A 21,909-nucleotide genomic window follows, 5' to 3' on the forward strand; every position below is an offset into this window, starting at 1 on the left:
AATGGTTTTGGCTGCCTGTTAAATTGCAATATGCGTTCGCCATAATCCAACATCAAAGTAGTTAATGTCATCGAATAATTCGCAACAAAACAACCCCATCATAATGACAACTAAATCCACAAGGTTGATCACCACATACTAAAGCCAACAATAAGATCAGTAGCATAATTCGTACCCAAAAGCTAACATTTTTTTTCCAGCAAGTTCAAACCAAACCATACACATCAGCATACCTACATATCATTTCATCGTGACACACAGGACCTACTGATTAACACAAAGCAGCACTTACTTCATCATCATAGATATGCACATGACCAACAGATCAACCCAAAAGCAAAACCTCATCATCACAAATATGCACATATCACTACGGTTGGAAGCATGCAGGCAAATAAATTTTAAGGAAGCTGAGAAAGGTCTCGTGGAAGAGGGGTTCCATCCCGGCAAGCTGTACCTTCAAGTGTTGAACCATCTCTGGGTGTAGTTCATCGGCGACGGCGGAAGCCCCCACAGGGACGTCCACAACAGCCTGGATCGAGGCAGCCTGGACGACCGGATTCGCAACCATGGTCATCTTCTCAGTCATCTTGCTGGTTGTAGACGCCACCACTGCACATCCATGGTTGTAGCGCCCACCAACATCACCTCCGGGCAGCCCAGCACGTCGACGGAGCTGTGGACGCTCGAAGCCACGACCATGTCCATCTTCCTCCTCTGAATCAGGGACATAAAGCCCCGCCTCCATGCCGATGCCTTCATCTTCCGAGTCAAGGACATACAACTGGTCGAGGTGATCGACGCGAAGGCGACTGCGGCCAATGTTGAGGATGCGCTCCGGGCTCCGATCACCGCCACCGGCCCCCAGCTTCACGGGTTCCTTCAGTCTTCTACCACCGTCGCACATTTTGGGGATAGGCACGGAGCTCGCGCCGGCATCCCCAATTCCGTCGCACATCTTGGGGACAGGCACGGAGCTCGGGCCGCCTTCCCCAATCCCGTCGCACATCTTGGGGACATCGCCCTCCCCAATCTTGACGACGGATCTTGGGATTTCGTCGCCGCTCCCAAACACAGGGACGCACACGGGGCTCCCATCAGCGCCGCCGCCCGCATTGGCACCGACGACCAACACCTTAACTGGGCGCTCGGGGCTCCCATCGCTGCTACTGCTGGCTAGCTTTGCACCTCGATGTGTGGAGCGCCTAACCCGCTGGATCCAGCTCCCACGGGTGCGGAAAGGGTGGCGTCGAGATCCAGCCATCCCTGTTGATGCGCGAGGCCTGAGGATGGAGAAGGGGAAGAGAGTGATCGATGCAGCAGAAGATGGAGGAGGCGGCGCGGTCAATGGAGCTGAGGGAGATGCAACGGAAGATGGGGGCGCGGTCAGTGGAGCTGACGGGCGCTGGAAGAGTCGTGTGGATGAGGATGACTTGCGAGCTGTAAAATGTGTGGTGGGGAAAGCAGTGAGGGAGGATATTTTCACCGTATTCAATGCTATAGCAGGCAACCACCAGCAAACACTGATGATAGCTATCTGGTCATGTCCATAGACCTGGCACACGCTACATTTGCATTATTTTACGGACAAAGCTCACACCCTCCGTTTGCAATCTTTCACGGACGGAGGGAGTAGCAAGCAAGCAAACGATCATGGTTACCATCATCACCTTCACGGCCGTCGTCGACTCTGCCCCCAAGACGATGATCGAGGTATATCCGGATATACTGCCCAAGAGGTGCAGCTTCATGATGCAGGGGTGTTTGGATACACCCTCCTAAACTTTACCTGTCACATCGGATGTTTGGATACTAACTAGGAGTATTAAATATAGTCTAATTACGAAACTAATTGCACAGATGGAGTCTAATTCACGAGATGAATCTATTAAGCCTAATTAGTCCATGATTTGAGAATGTGGTGCTACAGTAACCATTTGCTAATAATAGGTTATGTAGGCTTAATCGATTCGTCTCGCGAATTAGTATAGGGATTCTGCGGTTAGTTTTATAATTAACTCATATTTAGTCCTCCTAATTAGCGTCCGAACATCCGATGAAACCGATTTGTGTGATGTCTACTCAATATGAACACTGGACTAAGAGGTGATATGTGGCCCTATTTGGTTACATTTGCTTATTTTTAGCACCCGTCACATCGAATGTTTAGATACTAATTAGGAGTACTAAACGTAGACTATTTACAAAACCTATTATATAAGTGGAGGCTAAACGGCGAGACAAATCTATTACGCCTAATTAGTCCATGATTTGACAATGTGTTGCTACAGTAAACATTTGCTAATGATGGATTAATTAGGTTTAATAGATTCGTCTCGCCGTTTAGCCTCCACTTATGTAATGGATTTTGTAAATAGTCTACGTTTAATACTCCTAATTAGTATCTAAACATTCGATGTGACATGTGCTAAAAATAAGCAAAGGGAACCAAACACCCCCATAAAGGCACATAATCGATCTCAAGCAATATCGCATAGCTTTAATTGATCAGAGGAACGCAAATGCTACTTGCAGAATGTTTTCCAACATATAGAACCGAAGATATATAGCTTAATTTCAGCGAGCATTTTGAATTTCCGATGACACAGAGACTAATTCCTGCGGATTGCCGCAATCTTCCAAACATCTACCAGTTGAATCATTTCACAAGTCCCAATTAAGTGTTCAGCTCAGCGTACATCCAAATATCAAGTAATCTTGGTTCAGTGCCAAATCTAATGCCAAAGGAGTAACATTTGCCTCCACTAACAGGGAGATGCTGAGATGCATGGCGTAGTGTAACACCCAAAATTTAAAAGAATTCAAAGTCACTAAAATTTGCTCAACTAGGATGTCATTTGAATTTATAAGCATTTAATTGCATATGTTTTTCTCTAATTAAAATACTTCATCATAGGAGTTTATTGGGCATTACATGCTGGTGCATTTATTTTGATTGATTGTGTTTGATCAAATTCAAATTTCAAATTTAAATTCTAAACTCAAATCCCTTGTGCAAAAAGACTTTTCCTTTTCTTTTCTTTTGGCTGCATCCTTCCCCCCTTTCAGCCTAGCCGCCAGCTCCCTTTCGGCCCGCTCCTTTTCTCCTTGCGCAGCCCAGCACCGCCCAGCTCCCTCCGGCCCACTTTCTTTGCACCGGCCCAGCTAGCTAGCTTGCTCGCCCACTCGACCCAGCCGCAGCCTCCCTCCCTTCTCTCTCGCTACCGCACGGGCCCGCCGGCTAGCTCCTTTCCTTCCCTTCCTTTCTTCCTCCTCCGCACCTTCCTTTTCTGCGCCACCGCCCCTTTCCTTTCTTCCGCGCCCGAGCTTTCCTTCTACCCGGCACGCGCCGTCCGTATCCGAGTTGAGGGCGGGCCGCCTCCACCCTATATAAGTCGCCCCCCCTGACCTCAACCATCGAGCCGCAGCGCCACCAAACCCTAGCAGCGTCGCCGACCCGAGCTCCAGCGCCGCCGCCAGCTCGCCGCCACCAAGCACCGCCTCACGGTGAGTCTCGGTCGTCGTGAACTGCCGAAACGGGAACGCCTTGGTCTTCTCGTGCTTCTGGTGTTCTCCGCGCGTGAAACCACGGCGGGAGCTCGATTTCGAGCAAATCCAGCGAAGCGCCGCCGCGCCTCACCGTTCCGCCACCACTCACTGACGCTGACGTCAGCGCCACGCGCATCCGCCGTCAATCTTAAATCGGACGGCCCAGATCTGTTTTCGTCAGCTTTTAGCCGCGAGCCAAGCCGAGTCGCTCGTCTAGCTCGACTCGAGCCTAACCGTGTGATCTTGTCCGCCCGCCACAGATCTGACGGCTCGGGCCTTTTCGACCGAGCCGTACCGGTTCGATTTAAGCCGTGCCGCTGTTCTTTTGCTCTTAAACCCTTGTGTTTCTCGCAAATAAACCCGCAGTCCGCAGCAGTGTAAAAATATTTGCATTCCAGTCCTGTTTTATTCGCTTAGGCCCCCGAGCTTCTCAAAAATCAACCCGCCATCCAGATTTGAGTTTTTACGCGTTCGCCCTTCAGTTTTTTGTATAACCATGTTTAAGCCCTCGTTTTTCACAAATAAGCTCCTGGAAGTTTTGTTTTCTCGTAGAAAAGCTCCTGTAACTTGTTTTAATCATATCTTTCGCATCTTAACTCCGTTTTTCGCGTTCTTTATATCCACGTGTTCGTTTTAAAGCGTAGATTAGTTTTTCAAGTTTGTTTTCTCTGTTTATTATGATTGGTGTACTGTTTTTATTATTATGCCTTTGTTTGCTTGTATGTGCTCGTGTGACGCGTGTACGGTCCGCAATTCAAGGGATTTGAAGATCAAGCTTTCGAGGAGTACGAACAGCAAGAGCAAGGCCAAGAAGGCAAGTTGTGTCCTTGATCACTTCTATAAGTCCTATTCACCTTTACTTTCATGTTCCATACAACATTGCTATGCACATAATAGTTGTAATCTTGATGGGTCCTAATTAAGGTTCGCCTAGATTTAATTTACCTTTGCCGACCAACCGGGTTTACTTTTAAGTTGGGTAGCTCAGGCTTAGTGCTTACTTGGGATATGGTGGTTTAACTGGAGGCAATGATTAATCTTGCTTTACTTCTGTTATAACTTTCATTAATACAAGATCATAAATGTTTAATCAGAACATAGAGCGACCACCCAGGAAAACAGTGCTACCACAAGACGAAATGGCTCTGATCTTGGCTGAATAATTAGAAACTCTAGTTTGAAGCGGTCTTATCGAAAGGGCAAGAGGGGGAGACAGTAGTTGGTGTATAGCACTCGCTCTCTTGGAAAGTGGGCTTTGCTAATTCACTATACCACTAGGGGACTGTTATACACTGCGTTGATCATGAAACCTTAGCGAACCACTTCTTATTAGGGAATCTTTGTAAAGGTCTCGTAGTGTCCCTATGCAATCACACCTCGGAAGTGTGGTGTGGTGCCTTGCAAACACCGTATGGTTGGGTCCAAAGTTCTTTTGAACTTTTACGCGACTTGTGGATAAAGATGTGCGACCTCTGCAGAGTGTAAAACTGATCGATCAGCCGTGCTCACGGTTAAGAGCGACCTGGACCCTCACATGATAATACTATCGAAAGTTGGACTTAAATTGTTGTTATTTCATTCATGCATATGTTGTTTACTTTTATTTATGTTCTTGTTTAATTTTGGGTGGTATAAACTTACACTTAGTCAATTGCTAATAAAATTTGACCAACCTAATTAATTAAAAGCTGATGCTGATTTAGCCTTAGCCATACCTTGATTGGCCTTACACTACACTATTCCCCAATACTTGTTGAGTACCAACCATAAGTTTACTTATCCTTGCAAAACCACTGTTCAGACCAAGATAATCTGGTGGAATACATTGACGACTTTGAGGAGTTCTAGGCGTACGGTTCTTCAGTCAGCTGCCTGTGTTGTCATCGTCATCTTCGGAGTCCGCTGCGTATTTACTCAAGTTCATGCTTATTTGAGACTTTCGGTCATGTAATAATGTTTAATACTCTCTTTATTCACTTTAGCACTGTCTTTGTTATTCACTTATGTCGTACATGTGTGTAACTTGATCCTGGCGCACATGTATTGAATGCACTCGATTTTGTCCTTAAAATCGGGTGTGACACGTAGTCCCATACGGCAGCGGGGGACGGAGATCTTCAACCACGGTGGAGCGCAATGGTGCATCCCATCTATCCCGCCGCTGCATTGGCGGAGCTCTACCACCTCGTTGCTGAATCCAAGTGCAGCCGGAGCTGAAGCATGGATGAGAGCGGCGGGAAGGATGTTGATGGCCACGAGGAGGTGCCAAGTGCCTAAGTGCGACCAGGAAATACAATTACGCCACCGTCAGTGGCGACGGCGGTCAGGAGAGGGAGGGGAGGAGGATTGCTGGCGGAGAAGAAGAACCAAGTTGAAAATTTATGGAGGTTTTATGTAAATATTTGTATCACGGGGAATAATCGCGATATAGATGAGGGGTAATCTGTATAGTTGCTTAGCCGCCGTTGGCGCTCGCCGGCGGGAGATGTTCGTGGCACCCCGCGGCCGCAACCTTCTGCTCCTGCTGCTCGTCGCGGTCAGGGACTTTGTCGCCTCGATCAAATTTCTCTTCGCCGCCTCCGGCACACGCTGTTGGCCCGCTGACACAAGCTCCCCCTTCCTCGCCGGCATCGACAAGGCGACGCCTTCCAATCCGCAGAGCACGGCCTCCAACGCCGGCCCCTCCTTGCTTGACGGCTAGTCGGGAAAGAACAGCCGTCCTGACGACGCTACCTCTTGCTCGGGCGCGCCGCCGCCATCAGATATATCAGTGTGCTCAAGCTAGAGATGAGCATGAGACTGATCAGAAGAAAGAATGGACACTGATGTGGAAGAGGCTCAAAGAAGTGGCTACATGCTTCGGCAATCAATACCCAACCCTGAAGGATGATGCACTCAGGATGATCAAGCCAGGGATTGGCTAGAAAGCAAACCCGCTGATCTGTCATAGGAAGATTACGAACAGGAAAGGATTTGTCTGCATTATTGTCTCTAGGCTAATCTAACACATGCTGCAAAAGACAGGTAGACTCCAATGAAGTAACAGTGTAAAGTATGAGCTATGAACATTCAGGTTATCCGTTACTTGATAGCTTAGGATTTGGTTTGGCCCATTCAATTGGATACAGGCCAGGCAAAGGCATAGGTTTACTCTTACTGACCATTCTTCTGTAATGCTATTGATTAATTTGTCTATCAGATCAATCTTTCAACATTGTGACATTTTTTTTCCTTCTTTAAAATTTCAAAGGATGTAGCTGTCGTACCTCAGCACTCAGCAACTAGAATTTCAAAGGATGTTTGCTTCTGCAAACCCCGGCTATCCCTTGTAAGCCAAGGACATTGAATGCACTTAGCATTATCATGGCAACAACAATTGTACAACATTCTTCTTCTAAGAGTATAAACAAGGAACTAGTTACGGATTTCAGTTTTATGATTTATTCTAAGCATAGAACATAAATATGGAAGAGCCCTTGGTTCTTGGTTTCGATCTCACTAGTTGGAACAATCATGGGAATCCTTGGGTTCGCATGTAATTGTTTAGCAACACGAGACCTTGGGTTGAGATTATGAGCATACAATTTGAGGAATGCCTCACAAGTCACAATATATGAAGTCAGGATACGAAGGTTTCAGGAGTCTTGTTTTTATTTTGAGGAGCCAAACAGCTCAAAAGAAATGCTTACAACAATTTTATTTCGACAAGCAAGTTATTTATAGTACACAGAGAAAAGCTTCCTCATCATCCTTTACCTTCAAGCCAAGCACGGCTTCCCATTCCTAAAGGTGACCTTAATTGTAATTCGACAGGATGGAGGAAAGGTATAATTGTTGCTGAATTAACACTGGACTAAGATGCGATTTACAATCTCCTCCTCCCAGACATAAAACAAACATATCACTGATGATTAAGCAACCTCGTGCCTGGGAAGATTAAGCGAGTAAACACGGAGTCAGAGACTAGCACTCTAGTAGCAGGCAAGGACTAAGAAAGACAGACGTCTCATTCAGTCTAAGCTGCTCTCTGCTTGGTCATCCATCATCAGACTAGCTAGCCATTTTCTGACAACAGACAGAATCACATAGGCCCAAACCTATTCGAAGCCCACCAAGTGATGGCTCAAATCCTCCCACACTAACTAACAAAAAAGTTTTTTTTATTCCTAGACTAGAAGAGGCAGGCCCGGAAAGAGGGAATTCCATCCTGCAGCACCAGCTATATCTAAGCTAGGTTTAAGGGCACTTGGTGCCTCCTCTCTTGGTCTTCCAGTTGTTGTAGCAGGGGCAGGTGTCCTTGTTGCCGTAGGTGCCGGGGGGCACGCAGAGGCACTTGGCGCAGCACTTGTTGCAGAAGAAGAGGCACGGCTTCTTGTGGTGCGTCTTGGAGCATCTCCGCCTGCACTCCCCACCGCACTCTGCATCGATCAGTCAGCAGGCTTTCATTATAATTCACACACCAATCCAAACAAAGATGTTTGACTATATATTTACAGCAAGCAACAAAATACTGAACTATCGACTGGAGGAGTAGATCGGAAACTAAAAACAAGAGAAGCTATGCATGCATGACTTACGAGAAGGCTTGAGATTGCCCTTGCCATCCTTGTTGTTGCCCTGCACACACACAACACACGCCATGACACAGTTAAAGCCCATCTGTCTATATACGTACTAGGTATTCCATTGTTTCTCTGCTGTGATGGTAAAGATGCATGGGTTACCTTGTGGTTGTCGACGTCGTCACCTTTGCTGTTCAGGTCTTCACCAGCGACACCATTACTGCCGATGATCTTTCAGATCGACAACGGGCATCATGTGTAAACATATCGAAGCCGATCGTGAATGATAGCTACACAGAAGGATCGGAAAATCCTCAAAATTAAAGGAAAGGATCCATCAGCTAGTGCATAGTTCATACCTCGGCGGCGGAGGCGAGGGCGATCAGGAAGAGGAAGCAGATGAGCAACGCCGGTGCCTTGGCCTTGGCCATGTCGATCCTGAGAGCCTACTGGATGGACTGGACACTGGACTGGACGGACGGATCCTGAGCGATCGAGATGAAGGAACAAGGGAATAAGCTACTAGAAGAGATGCATGGTAAGAGATCTATCCGATGATGATATATACTGTAGATTGTTACACACGAGCTAAGAATAGATTAGATTCGGTTGCCTTGCCAGATGGATCGGAGTTGGTTGTAGACAGGCAAAGGCAGGCTCCAAATTAGAGCAGGTACCATACGACTGACTAGTTCGGACTTGAGACTGCAGGGTGTTGTAATCTCTCTGGTTTCTCTCTGCACTGCATCTGCATGCAACCTGCTCTGCACCGCCACATGTAGTAAGTAAGTCTACAATCCCATCTGCATGGGAGATATCCCTCATCTTGTCTCGGGGTTTCGTCCGGGTCCTTAAAATCTCAGAACGCATTTTTAGTCCCCAAACTTATCTCAAGACATTATTTGGGTCCATAAATTCTCAAAGTGCATATTGAAGCCCCAAACTTATTCTTGGATTTCATCTGGGTTTCTAAACTATCAAAATGCATATTTTGAATCTTAAAACTTGTCACATGTCGCTGATAGCAATGCTTCCTCCTAGCTCGTTGCGTTCACAACCACCTTATGCATGCTAGTGATCGCGCATGTGTTGCTCGGCACTTGATTGGGATCTTAAAATAGAAAAATAAGAATACTTGAGTTTGCTCTTCCTATTTGACCAGTTCGTCACGCCATTCCAACCATTGTTTAAATAGGAAACAGAGATAGCAGAGGCGATCCGTGAAAATCGACCGACGACCGGTAGAGCACTTCCGTGTGTGTACTACTATATATACACGGTACGGATTCATCTAGCAAGCAAAAGCAAGCGATCATGGCTTCTTTCGCATCACCTCGCTCTCAGCTGCTCGGTGTCCTCCTCGTCACCGTCATCACCTTCACGGCCGTCGTCGATTCTGCCCGTGTGTCGTCGGCGCCGACGGCCTCCAAGCCGGTCGTCAAGGTATATCCATCCTGCAGCAAGACGTTGATGCCCAAGAGGTGCAGCCTCATGCTATCGGCCTTGTCCAAGAGCTTGGCCGATAATAAAGCGGCGATTGCCGGGCCCCAGCTCGCCGCCGGCAAGTTCAAGGGCGACCCCTGCATCTCGAGGTGCGCCAAGGTCCTCGACGCCACCACGTCCAAGGCCACCGCCGCCACGGATGCGGGCGGTGGCGGAGATGCGCTCTACCAGCTGAAGAACTACCTCGTCCCGCTGGTCATCTTTGATTTATATGAGAGGGCCCCTTGCGAGTGCAACTGCCCGGGGCCTTGCTCGCCCGACGAGGCCGCCGCCGTGAACAAGCTGGGGGAGGCCACCCACGCCATGCGCGCCATCGTGGGCCTGATCCACGGTATGTCCAGCCAACTCACCGATGAGGAGAAGAAAGCCAAGGTAGAGCCGATGGAGAAGTCCGCGGACAGCGGCATCCTCCACGTGTCCTGCGGGCTGACGAAAGAGCCTCAAAAGTGCGCCGACGAGCTGTCGGCGCTGGCCAAGACGATGGAGGAGGCCGGACACGTGGCCTTGAAGCTGACGAGTTCCGACGCGGCGACTAAGCTCAGCTCGCCCATCGCGGACTGCCAAGCTGCCATGCGGGAGCTCGTGGCCAAGCTCTACTCGGCGGAGGAGAAGGCGGTCAACCTGGCGGAGATACGCGGCGCCATCCATTCCTACGTCCAGGGCGATGGGAAGCAGCCTCCGCGCTGCAAGTGCTCCTGCCCGCCGCCGCCGGAGAAGCCGTGCTCGGCTAACGAGACCGCCGTTGTCGACAGCCTCAATGGCGTCTACGATGCATGGGTTGCCGTCGAAAAATTCCTCACAGAATTACTGCCTCCAAACTAATTAATTATATGGTGCATCGCTAATAATACCCTAAATGGCAAGCCTAGCAGCTGCATGTTTCGACAGTTTCTTTTGATAATAACATTTTTAATAGTATGTTTCTCATTCCATAATTAATGATGTCCGCGATCCGACACTTGCACTGTAGTTTATGTGAGCTGATTTCATTTTTATCAATGATATTATATATTTATTATTAATGGTATTATTAAAGGTTTTTCTGTACGGTGAAACCAAAAACTGGCTTCGCACGGCTTCCACTTCTTTTTTATCTCGCTTTTCAAAAAGACTGTCAAAATAGATGAAAAACCGACTTAAAATAAGCCGTCCCCAAGTAGATCCTGAGTGAGTGCACGTGGCTTGCAGGCCAGATGTTAGAGCTAGTCACCTATGAGCTGGCCATGAAAAACGGTTTTTAAACTCTCTTGCAACTAAACAAACCAGCAAATTCCAATTACGTTGGCAACTAAACCCGATTTAAAATTTTCTTTTTATTTGATTTTCATTTTTTTAAAATACAATGATCCAAAGCCATTAAAGAAACTCAGGTACCTCGGGACATTGTTCACGGTCGTAGTCGACTTATTATGGACATCACTCCTAAAACCAAAAATGCTATTAATAGCCGAATCCATTCCAACCATTGCTCAAATAGAAAAGATAGAGAGCAGAGTGAACGGACAAGCTAAGCTAAGCTAACGACATCTGATTATATGTACGTGGTAGTAATAAATGATAATATAATTCATCCTAGCAAGTACTCCCTCCGTCCGTGAAAGATTGCAAATCTAGCATTCCAAGGCAACACTAAGGTAGAGATAAAATGACGCATATGCCCCTATAAACACAATTCCCACAATTCTCTGCAGCGCACTCACGCTACCACTGCAGACGGTGGAAATGATTGCACTTAAGACCAAAGTACACAATCAATACAATAAAAATATTTTTGTTACACCATGCATGCACAGGCAATTAAAGCATCCATCTTTAAAACTGAATAATGCCAAATACCTCACGCCACCCAACAAATTCAAGCTGAATTTAACTTTGAAAAGTCATCCAGCGCCATTTCAGCTGGCACCATTTTTAAGTGGTTCAAAGCAACTATTACAAATTTTTAGATGCCGCCATTTACTCCTTCCTTGGCTTATAAAAGCCTGGCGACGACTGCCTCACCATCTTTCTTCACCCCCCTCCACTGAGCCCATGGCTTTAGATTTGAACAATCCACCACCTAACGAGGGAGAGGTTTTACCAGACCTTAACGAGAAGCAGTCTGCAGATGAGGCTGATCTATTCCAGATCCATGATGCACATCAAGATGATGTTGTTGGAGTTGAGATTACTGGAGGGCAAAACCAAATAATCAGCCCAGGTACTTGTCTCTTCACTTATCTAAGTTCTTGGAGTACACCAACCTTACAACACTGACCTGCTCTTCATGAACACCACCTACTAGATGGGGGAGGAGAAGCCATACGAGACCTTAATGTGCAGCCTGCGCATGATGAAGAGCCTTTCCATTTTTTTGTTGGAGATGATGACATAGCTACAGGAGACGAAATAATTAGTGCAAATGGAAATGGTAACTTTGATTTTTATGGTGGTCTTTTCGATCTCAACTTACATGCTTCCTGTCAACCAGATGTAGACCATTGTAAGTGTTTTTGTTTGTATGTATTTTCTTCCATAGTTTGCCTACATGGTTTCTTATTACTGCTTAGTAGAAAATACAATGGCAAACAAGTTAAGATTATTTCTAAGTCATTAGGTACATACATGCATGCTCAGGAATAAATTCAATGTAGAATTACTTAATCAAAGGACTATATGACATTGTATTGAAAGCTATAGCACATAATCAGATTGTACTAGACATAATTTATCTCATATTCAAGGTTTATTTCTTGATGAATTAGTGGGTCAATGTGGTTCTTCTCTTACCACTATGAACATACACAATATTACTGCATTTATTAGCATGTCCAGTAGAGACTTTAGGATGAAGAATTACGTACACAGTACCTAATCCAATGCCCACACTGCATGTAGTACCATGTCCAGTAGAGAAGTTCCTGCAAAATATACGAGTAATGTACATTTAGCTATCAATTCTTAATAAATTTCACATTCCATAAATGTAGATTATGATGATTAAAAACAAATGGATGTGCATTTGTTTAGTTCCAAATGAACACAATCAGCATGTTTTTTTGTAGTTAATGATGACTACATCCCAACCATGGAGGAAATGCATGGGTATGGTGTCTATGCCAATGAGGTAGACATCATCTTTGATCAGGAAGAGTTATCTGACTCCAATGACGAAGATTATGAACCAGCAAATGGAAATTTTAGGATAAAGTCAAAGGATCATACTACAGCTCAAAGGCAACAGATATATGAAGCATTGCTGGAGAAAAGCAACCGAGGAAAACTAAAGAGAAACACTACAACTGAGGTTGCTGAATTATTTAATGTCAATCGACATGTAGTGTGGCGTATTTGGCGACAAGCAAAACAATGTCGTGCTAATGGACTGCCGGTTGATGTTAGTTCAAGAAAGCCCAAGAATTGTGGCCGCAAAAAGGTTGAAATCGACACCTCACAAGTAGAGACCATTCCATTGCACAGAAGGTGTACCATAAGGTCTCTAGCTCAAGCTCTAGGTATGAAAAAAACCACAGTCCATAAGATGTTCAAAGATGGGTTCCTAAGATGGCACTCTAACTCATTGAAGCCATATTTAAAGGAAGAAAACAAAAAGGAAAGGCTGCGGTGGTGTGTTTCAATGTTAGATCAGCGTACATTGCAAACTCAGCCAAAGTTCAATGAAATGAAGAACATCATACACCAAGATGAGAAGTGGTTCAACAGCACAAGAAAAGATGTGACCTACTACATGACTCATGATGAAGAGGACCCACATAGGACTGTGCGGAACAAGAATTACATTGAAAAGGTAATGTTCTTCTGTGCAGTAGCCAATCCTCAATATGATAATGAAGGGAACTGCACGTTTGATGGCAAACTAGGCATATGGCCTTTTATAAGAGAGGTACCTGAACTTATGTGCTTTTTTTGCTTCAATTAGTTTCTATGATTTGCTTTCGAAGCTAACATGTTTGTCAATTGTTGTAGGAACCAGCAAAAAGAAGAAGTGGTAATAGACCAAGGGGGACACCAGTGAACAAGACAATGAAAGTTGATAGAGCCACAGTAAGGTCCTATATGATTACTAAACTCCTGCCAGCAATTAGAGATCGTTGGCCTCGAGATCAACGCCACCAAACTATTTGGATTCAGCAGGACAATGCTAGGACTCATATCCCAGTTAATGATGAGGAATTTGCACGAGCAGTAGCCCACATTGGGCTCGATATCCGCCTCATGAACCAGCCTCCTAACTCCCCTGATATGAATGTCTTAGATCTGGGGTTCTTTGCATCTCTACAGTCATTAACATACACAACGATCTCTAACAATATGAATGACTTAATTGCCAATGTTAAGAATGAATATGAAAACTATGACCACAGATCAATTAGAAATGTTTTCCTAACACTGCAAGGTTGCATGATTGAGGTGATGAAGGCTAGTGGAGGGAACAAATACAAGATCCCTCACATTAACAAAGATAGGCTGGAGGCCCTAGGCATGCTTCCAAAGAGCCTAAATTGTGACCGTCAAATATATGAGAGTGTGATGGAGTCCCTAAATGCCTAGTTTCTTAGTGTTTAGAACTCGACATTTTGCTAAATGCAGTGCTGCGTGTACAAAGGTGTTTGCTAGTATTGTGTTCTGCAGGAACAAAGATGTTTGCTGCTAGTATGCTGCATGTATAGATGTGTTTGCTACTACTATGCTGCATGTACAAATATGTTTGCTACTAGTGTGATGCCTATGTGATCCCTATGTGTTGTCCAGTGCTTCAAAATGTACATATGTGTTCTTGTTTAAGAATATCAGCGAGATCTAGTTTTGTCAGTGTATTCTATGTTTTGTATTAAAGAAGAAAAAATTCAGAAGGGAGCACACATGTTCACAAGTCTATTAACAGCATCTTTAGAGAGAAAACTGCACTTCTGCTTTACAACAATGGTTTTGGCTGCCTGTTAAATTGCAATATGCGTTCGCCATAATCCAACATCAAAGTAGTTAATGTCATCGAATAATTCGCAACAAAACAACCCCATCATAATGACAACTAAATCCACAAGGTTGATCACCACATACTAAAGCCAACAATAAGATCAGTAGCATAATTCGTACCCAAAAGCTAACATTTTTTTTCCAGCAAGTTCAAACCAAACCATACACATCAGCATACCTACATATCATTTCATCGTGACACACAGGACCTACTGATTAACACAAAGCAGCACTTACTTCATCATCATAGATATGCACATGACCAACAGATCAACCCAAAAGCAAAACCTCATCATCACAAATATGCACATATCACTACGGTTGGAAGCATGCAGGCAAATAAATTTTAAGGAAGCTGAGAAAGGTCTCGTGGAAGAGGGGTTCCATCCCGGCAAGCTGTACCTTCAAGTGTTGAACCATCTCTGGGTGTAGTTCATCGGCGACGGCGGAAGCCCCCACAGGGACGTCCACAACAGCCTGGATCGAGGCAGCCTGGACGACCGGATTCGCAACCATGGTCATCTTCTCAGTCATCTTGCTGGTTGTAGACGCCACCACTGCACATCCATGGTTGTAGCGCCCACCAACATCACCTCCGGGCAGCCCAGCACGTCGACGGAGCTGTGGACGCTCGAAGCCACGACCATGTCCATCTTCCTCCTCTGAATCAGGGACATAAAGCCCCGCCTCCATGCCGATGCCTTCATCTTCCGAGTCAAGGACATACAACTGGTCGAGGTGATCGACGCGAAGGCGACTGCGGCCAATGTTGAGGATGCGCTCCGGGCTCCGATCACCGCCACCGGCCCCCAGCTTCACGGGTTCCTTCAGTCTTCTACCACCGTCGCACATTTTGGGGATAGGCACGGAGCTCGCGCCGGCATCCCCAATTCCGTCGCACATCTTGGGGACAGGCACGGAGCTCGGGCCGCCTTCCCCAATCCCGTCGCACATCTTGGGGACATCGCCCTCCCCAATCTTGACGACGGATCTTGGGATTTCGTCGCCGCTCCCAAACACAGGGACGCACACGGGGCTCCCATCAGCGCCGCCGCCCGCGTTGGCACCGACGACCAACACCTTAACTGGGCGCTCGGGGCTCCCATCGCTGCTACTGCTGGCTAGCTTTGCACCTCGATGTGTGGAGCGCCTAACCCGCTGGATCCAGCTCCCACGGGTGCGGAAAGGGTGGCGTCGAGATCCAGCCATCCCTGTTGATGCGCGAGGCCTGAGGATGGAGAAGGGGAAGAGAGTGATCGATGCAGCAGAAGATGGAGGAGGCGGCGCGGTCAATGGAGCTGAGGGAGATGCAACGGAAGATGGGGGCGCGGTCAGTGGAGCTGACGGGCGCTGGAAGAGTCGTGTGGATGAGGATGACTTGCGAGCTGTAAAATGTGTGGTGGGGAAAGCAGTGAGGGAGGATATTTTCACCGTATTCAATGCTATAGCAGGCAACCACCAGCAAACACTGATGATAGCTATCTGGTCATGTCCATAGACCTGGCACACGCTACATTTGCATTATTTTACGGACAAAGCTCACACCCTCCGTTTGCAATCTTTCACGGACGGAGGGAGTAGCAAGCAAGCAAACGATCATGGTTACCATCATCACCTTCACGGCCGTCGTCGACTCTGCCCCCAAGACGATGATCGAGGTATATCCGGATATACTGCCCAAGAGGTGCAGCTTCATGATGCAGGGGTGTTTGGATACACCCTCCTAAACTTTACCTGTCACATCGGATGTTTGGATACTAACTAGGAGTATTAAATATAGTCTAATTACGAAACTAATTGCACAGATGGAGTCTAATTCACGAGATGAATCTATTAAGCCTAATTAGTCCATGATTTGAGAATGTGGTGCTACAGTAACCATTTGCTAATAATAGGTTATGTAGGCTTAATCGATTCGTCTCGCGAATTAGTATAGGGATTCTGCGGTTAGTTTTATAATTAACTCATATTTAGTCCTCCTAATTAGCGTCCGAACATCCGATGAAACCGATTTGTGTGATGTCTACTCAATATGAACACTGGACTAAGAGGTGATATGTGGCCCTATTTGGTTACATTTGCTTATTTTTAGCACCCGTCACATCGAATGTTTAGATACTAATTAGGAGTACTAAACGTAGACTATTTACAAAACCTATTATATAAGTGGAGGCTAAACGGCGAGACAAATCTATTACGCCTAATTAGTCCATGATTTGACAATGTGTTGCTACAGTAAACATTTGCTAATGATGGATTAATTAGGTTTAATAGATTCGTCTCGCCGTTTAGCCTCCACTTATGTAATGGATTTTGTAAATAGTCTACGTTTAATACTCCTAATTAGTATCTAAACATTCGATGTGACATGTGCTAAAAATAAGCAAAGGGAACCAAACACCCCCATAAAGGCACATAATCGATCTCAAGCAATATCGCATAGCTTTAATTGATCAGAGGAACGCAAATGCTACTTGCAGAATGTTTTCCAACATATAGAACCGAAGATATATAGCTTAATTTCAGCGAGCATTTTGAATTTCCGATGACACAGAGACTAATTCCTGCGGATTGCCGCAATCTTCCAAACATCTACCAGTTGAATCATTTCACAAGTCCCAATTAAGTGTTCAGCTCAGCGTACATCCAAATATCAAGTAATCTTGGTTCAGTGCCAAATCTAATGCCAAAGGAGTAACATTTGCCTCCACTAACAGGGAGATGCTGAGATGCATGGCGTAGTGTAACACCCAAAATTTAAAAGAATTCAAAGTCACTAAAATTTGCTCAACTAGGATGTCATTTGAATTTATAAGCATTTAATTGCATATGTTTTTCTCTAATTAAAATACTTCATCATAGGAGTTTATTGGGCATTACATGCTGGTGCATTTATTTTGATTGATTGTGTTTGATCAAATTCAAATTTCAAATTTAAATTCTAAACTCAAATCCCTTGTGCAAAAAGACTTTTCCTTTTCTTTTCTTTTGGCTGCATCCTTCCCCCCTTTCAGCCTAGCCGCCAGCTCCCTTTCGGCCCGCTCCTTTTCTCCTTGCGCAGCCCAGCACCGCCCAGCTCCCTCCGGCCCACTTTCTTTGCACCGGCCCAGCTAGCTAGCTTGCTCGCCCACTCGACCCAGCCGCAGCCTCCCTCCCTTCTCTCTCGCTACCGCACGGGCCCGCCGGCTAGCTCCTTTCCTTCCCTTCCTTTCTTCCTCCTCCGCACCTTCCTTTTCTGCGCCACCGCCCCTTTCCTTTCTTCCGCGCCCGAGCTTTCCTTCTACCCGGCACGCGCCGTCCGTATCCGAGTTGAGGGCGGGCCGCCTCCACCCTATATAAGTCGCCCCCCCTGACCTCAACCATCGAGCCGCAGCGCCACCAAACCCTAGCAGCGTCGCCGACCCGAGCTCCAGCGCCGCCGCCAGCTCGCCGCCACCAAGCACCGCCTCACGGTGAGTCTCGGTCGTCGTGAACTGCCGAAACGGGAACGCCTTGGTCTTCTCGTGCTTCTGGTGTTCTCCGCGCGTGAAACCACGGCGGGAGCTCGATTTCGAGCAAATCCAGCGAAGCGCCGCCGCGCCTCACCGTTCCGCCACCACTCACTGACGCTGACGTCAGCGCCACGCGCATCCGCCGTCAATCTTAAATCGGACGGCCCAGATCTGTTTTCGTCAGCTTTTAGCCGCGAGCCAAGCCGAGTCGCTCGTCTAGCTCGACTCGAGCCTAACCGTGTGATCTTGTCCGCCCGCCACAGATCTGACGGCTCGGGCCTTTTCGACCGAGCCGTACCGGTTCGATTTAAGCCGTGCCGCTGTTCTTTTGCTCTTAAACCCTTGTGTTTCTCGCAAATAAACCCGCAGTCCGCAGCAGTGTAAAAATATTTGCATTCCAGTCCTGTTTTATTCGCTTAGGCCCCCGAGCTTCTCAAAAATCAACCCGCCGTCCAGATTTGAGTTTTTACGCGTTCGCCCTTCAGTTTTTTGTATAACCATGTTTAAGCCCTCGTTTTTCACAAATAAGCTCCTGGAAGTTTTGTTTTCTCGTAGAAAAGCTCCTGTAACTTGTTTTAATCATATCTTTCGCATCTTAACTCCGTTTTTCGCGTTCTTTATATCCACGTGTTCGTTTTAAAGCGTAGATTAGTTTTTCAAGTTTGTTTTCTCTGTTTATTATGATTGGTGTACTGTTTTTATTATTATGCCTTTGTTTGCTTGTATGTGCTCGTGTGACGCGTGTACGGTCCGCAATTCAAGGGATTTGAAGATCAAGCTTTCGAGGAGTACGAACAGCAAGAGCAAGGCCAAGAAGGCAAGTTGTGTCCTTGATCACTTCTATAAGTCCTATTCACCTTTACTTTCATGTTCCATACAACATTGCTATGCACATAATAGTTGTAATCTTGATGGGTCCTAATTAAGGTTCGCCTAGATTTAATTTACCTTTGCCGACCAACCGGGTTTACTTTTAAGTTGGGTAGCTCAGGCTTAGTGCTTACTTGGGATATGGTGGTTTAACTGGAGGCAATGATTAATCTTGCTTTACTTCTGTTATAACTTTCATTAATACAAGATCATAAATGTTTAATCAGAACATAGAGCGACCACCCAGGAAAACAGTGCTACCACAAGACGAAATGGCTCTGATCTTGGCTGAATAATTAGAAACTCTAGTTTGAAGCGGTCTTATCGAAAGGGCAAGAGGGGGAGACAGTAGTTGGTGTATAGCACTCGCTCTCTTGGAAAGTGGGCTTTGCTAATTCACTATACCACTAGGGGACTGTTATACACTGCGTTGATCATGAAACCTTAGCGAACCACTTCTTATTAGGGAATCTTTGTAAAGGTCTCGTAGTGTCCCTATGCAATCACACCTCGGAAGTGTGGTGTGGTGCCTTGCAAACACCGTATGGTTGGGTCCAAAGTTCTTTTGAACTTTTACGCGACTTGTGGATAAAGATGTGCGACCTCTGCAGAGTGTAAAACTGATCGATCAGCCGTGCTCACGGTTAAGAGCGACCTGGACCCTCACATGATAATACTATCGAAAGTTGGACTTAAATTGTTGTTATTTCATTCATGCATATGTTGTTTACTTTTATTTATGTTCTTGTTTAATTTTGGGTGGTATAAACTTACACTTAGTCAATTGCTAATAAAATTTGACCAACCTAATTAATTAAAAGCTGATGCTGATTTAGCCTTAGCCATACCTTGATTGGCCTTACACTACACTATTCCCCAATACTTGTTGAGTACCAACCATAAGTTTACTTATCCTTGCAAAACCACTGTTCAGACCAAGATAATCTGGTGGAATACATTGACGACTTTGAGGAGTTCTAGGCGTACGGTTCTTCAGTCAGCTGCCTGTGTTGTCATCGTCATCTTCGGAGTCCGCTGCGTATTTACTCAAGTTCATGCTTATTTGAGACTTTCGGTCATGTAATAATGTTTAATACTCTCTTTATTCACTTTAGCACTGTCTTTGTTATTCACTTATGTCGTACATGTGTGTAACTTGATCCTGGCGCACATGTATTGAATGCACTCGATTTTGTCCTTAAAATCGGGTGTGACACGTAGTCCCATACGGCAGCGGGGGACGGAGATCTTCAACCACGGTGGAGCGCAATGGTGCATCCCATCTATCCCGCCGCTGCATTGGCGGAGCTCTACCACCTCGTTGCTGAATCCAAGTGCAGCCGGAGCTGAAGCATGGATGAGAGCGGCGGGAAGGATGTTGATGGCCACGAGGAGGTGCCAAGTGCCTAAGTGCGACCAGGAAATACAATTACGCCACCGTCAGTGGCGACGGCGGTCAGGAGAGGGAGGGGAGGAGGATTGCTGGCGGAGAAGAAGAACCAAGTTGAAAATTTATGGAGGTTTTATGTAAATATTTGTATCACGGGGAATAATCGCGATATAGATGAGGGGTAATCTGTATAGTTGCTTAGCCGCCGTTGGCGCTCGCCGGCGGGAGATGTTCGTGGCACCCCGCGGCCGCAACCTTCTGCTCCTGCTGCTCGTCGCGGTCAGGGACTTTGTCGCCTCGATCAAATTTCTCTTCGCCGCCTCCGGCACACGCTGTTGGCCCGCTGACACAAGCTCCCCCTTCCTCGCCGGCATCGACAAGGCGACGCCTTCCAATCCGCAGAGCACGGCCTCCAACGCCGGCCCCTCCTTGCTTGACGGCTAGTCGGGAAAGAACAGCCGTCCTGACGACGCTACCTCTTGCTCGGGCGCGCCGCCGCCATCAGATATATCAGTGTGCTCAAGCTAGAGATGAGCATGAGACTGATCAGAAGAAAGAATGGACACTGATGTGGAAGAGGCTCAAAGAAGTGGCTACATGCTTCGGCAATCAATACCCAACCCTGAAGGATGATGCACTCAGGATGATCAAGCCAGGGATTGGCTAGAAAGCAAACCCGCTGATCTGTCATAGGAAGATTACGAACAGGAAAGGATTTGTCTGCATTATTGTCTCTAGGCTAATCTAACACATGCTGCAAAAGACAGGTAGACTCCAATGAAGTAACAGTGTAAAGTATGAGCTATGAACATTCAGGTTATCCGTTACTTGATAGCTTAGGATTTGGTTTGGCCCATTCAATTGGATACAGGCCAGGCAAAGGCATAGGTTTACTCTTACTGACCATTCTTCTGTAATGCTATTGATTAATTTGTCTATCAGATCAATCTTTCAACATTGTGACATTTTTTTTCCTTCTTTAAAATTTCAAAGGATGTAGCTGTCGTACCTCAGCACTCAGCAACTAGAATTTCAAAGGATGTTTGCTTCTGCAAACCCCGGCTATCCCTTGTAAGCCAAGGACATTGAATGCACTTAGCATTATCATGGCAACAACAATTGTACAACATTCTTCTTCTAAGAGTATAAACAAGGAACTAGTTACGGATTTCAGTTTTATGATTTATTCTAAGCATAGAACATAAATATGGAAGAGCCCTTGGTTCTTGGTTTCGATCTCACTAGTTGGAACAATCATGGGAATCCTTGGGTTCGCATGTAATTGTTTAGCAACACGAGACCTTGGGTTGAGATTATGAGCATACAATTTGAGGAATGCCTCACAAGTCACAATATATGAAGTCAGGATACGAAGGTTTCAGGAGTCTTGTTTTTATTTTGAGGAGCCAAACAGCTCAAAAGAAATGCTTACAACAATTTTATTTCGACAAGCAAGTTATTTATAGTACACAGAGAAAAGCTTCCTCATCATCCTTTACCTTCAAGCCAAGCACGGCTTCCCATTCCTAAAGGTGACCTTAATTGTAATTCGACAGGATGGAGGAAA

General features: G+C 46.1%; 2 protein-coding genes across 2 annotated transcripts; one reads left to right on the plus strand and one right to left on the minus strand.

Moving 5' to 3' along the window:
* Window positions 1-7,373: 7,373 nt before the first annotated feature.
* On the minus strand, window positions 7,374-9,512 carry LOC117866974 (gibberellin-regulated protein 5). The gene is made up of 4 exons (XM_034751281.2): window positions 8,471-9,512; window positions 8,274-8,342; window positions 8,127-8,166; window positions 7,374-7,967 (listed from the first exon to the last, which is right to left on the minus strand). The coding sequence occupies exons 1-4, from the start codon at window positions 8,540-8,542 to the stop codon at window positions 7,786-7,788; spliced, it is 363 nt and encodes a 120-aa protein (XP_034607172.1). The 5' UTR covers window positions 8,543-9,512; the 3' UTR covers window positions 7,374-7,785.
* Window positions 9,513-11,645: 2,133 nt separating this feature from the next.
* LOC117833175 (uncharacterized) lies at window positions 11,646-14,177 on the plus strand. Its single transcript, XM_072295633.1, has 3 exons — window positions 11,646-11,814; window positions 12,659-13,497; window positions 13,581-14,177. The coding sequence occupies exons 1-3, from the start codon at window positions 11,646-11,648 to the stop codon at window positions 14,163-14,165; spliced, it is 1,593 nt and encodes a 530-aa protein (XP_072151734.1). The 3' UTR covers window positions 14,166-14,177.
* The last annotated feature ends 7,732 nt before the right edge of the window (window positions 14,178-21,909 follow it).

The sequence above is a fragment of the Setaria viridis genome, chromosome 8 (genome assembly GCF_005286985.2).
Source record: "Setaria viridis chromosome 8, Setaria_viridis_v4.0, whole genome shotgun sequence".
In the NCBI taxonomy this organism is placed as follows: domain Eukaryota; kingdom Viridiplantae; phylum Streptophyta; class Magnoliopsida; order Poales; family Poaceae; genus Setaria; species Setaria viridis.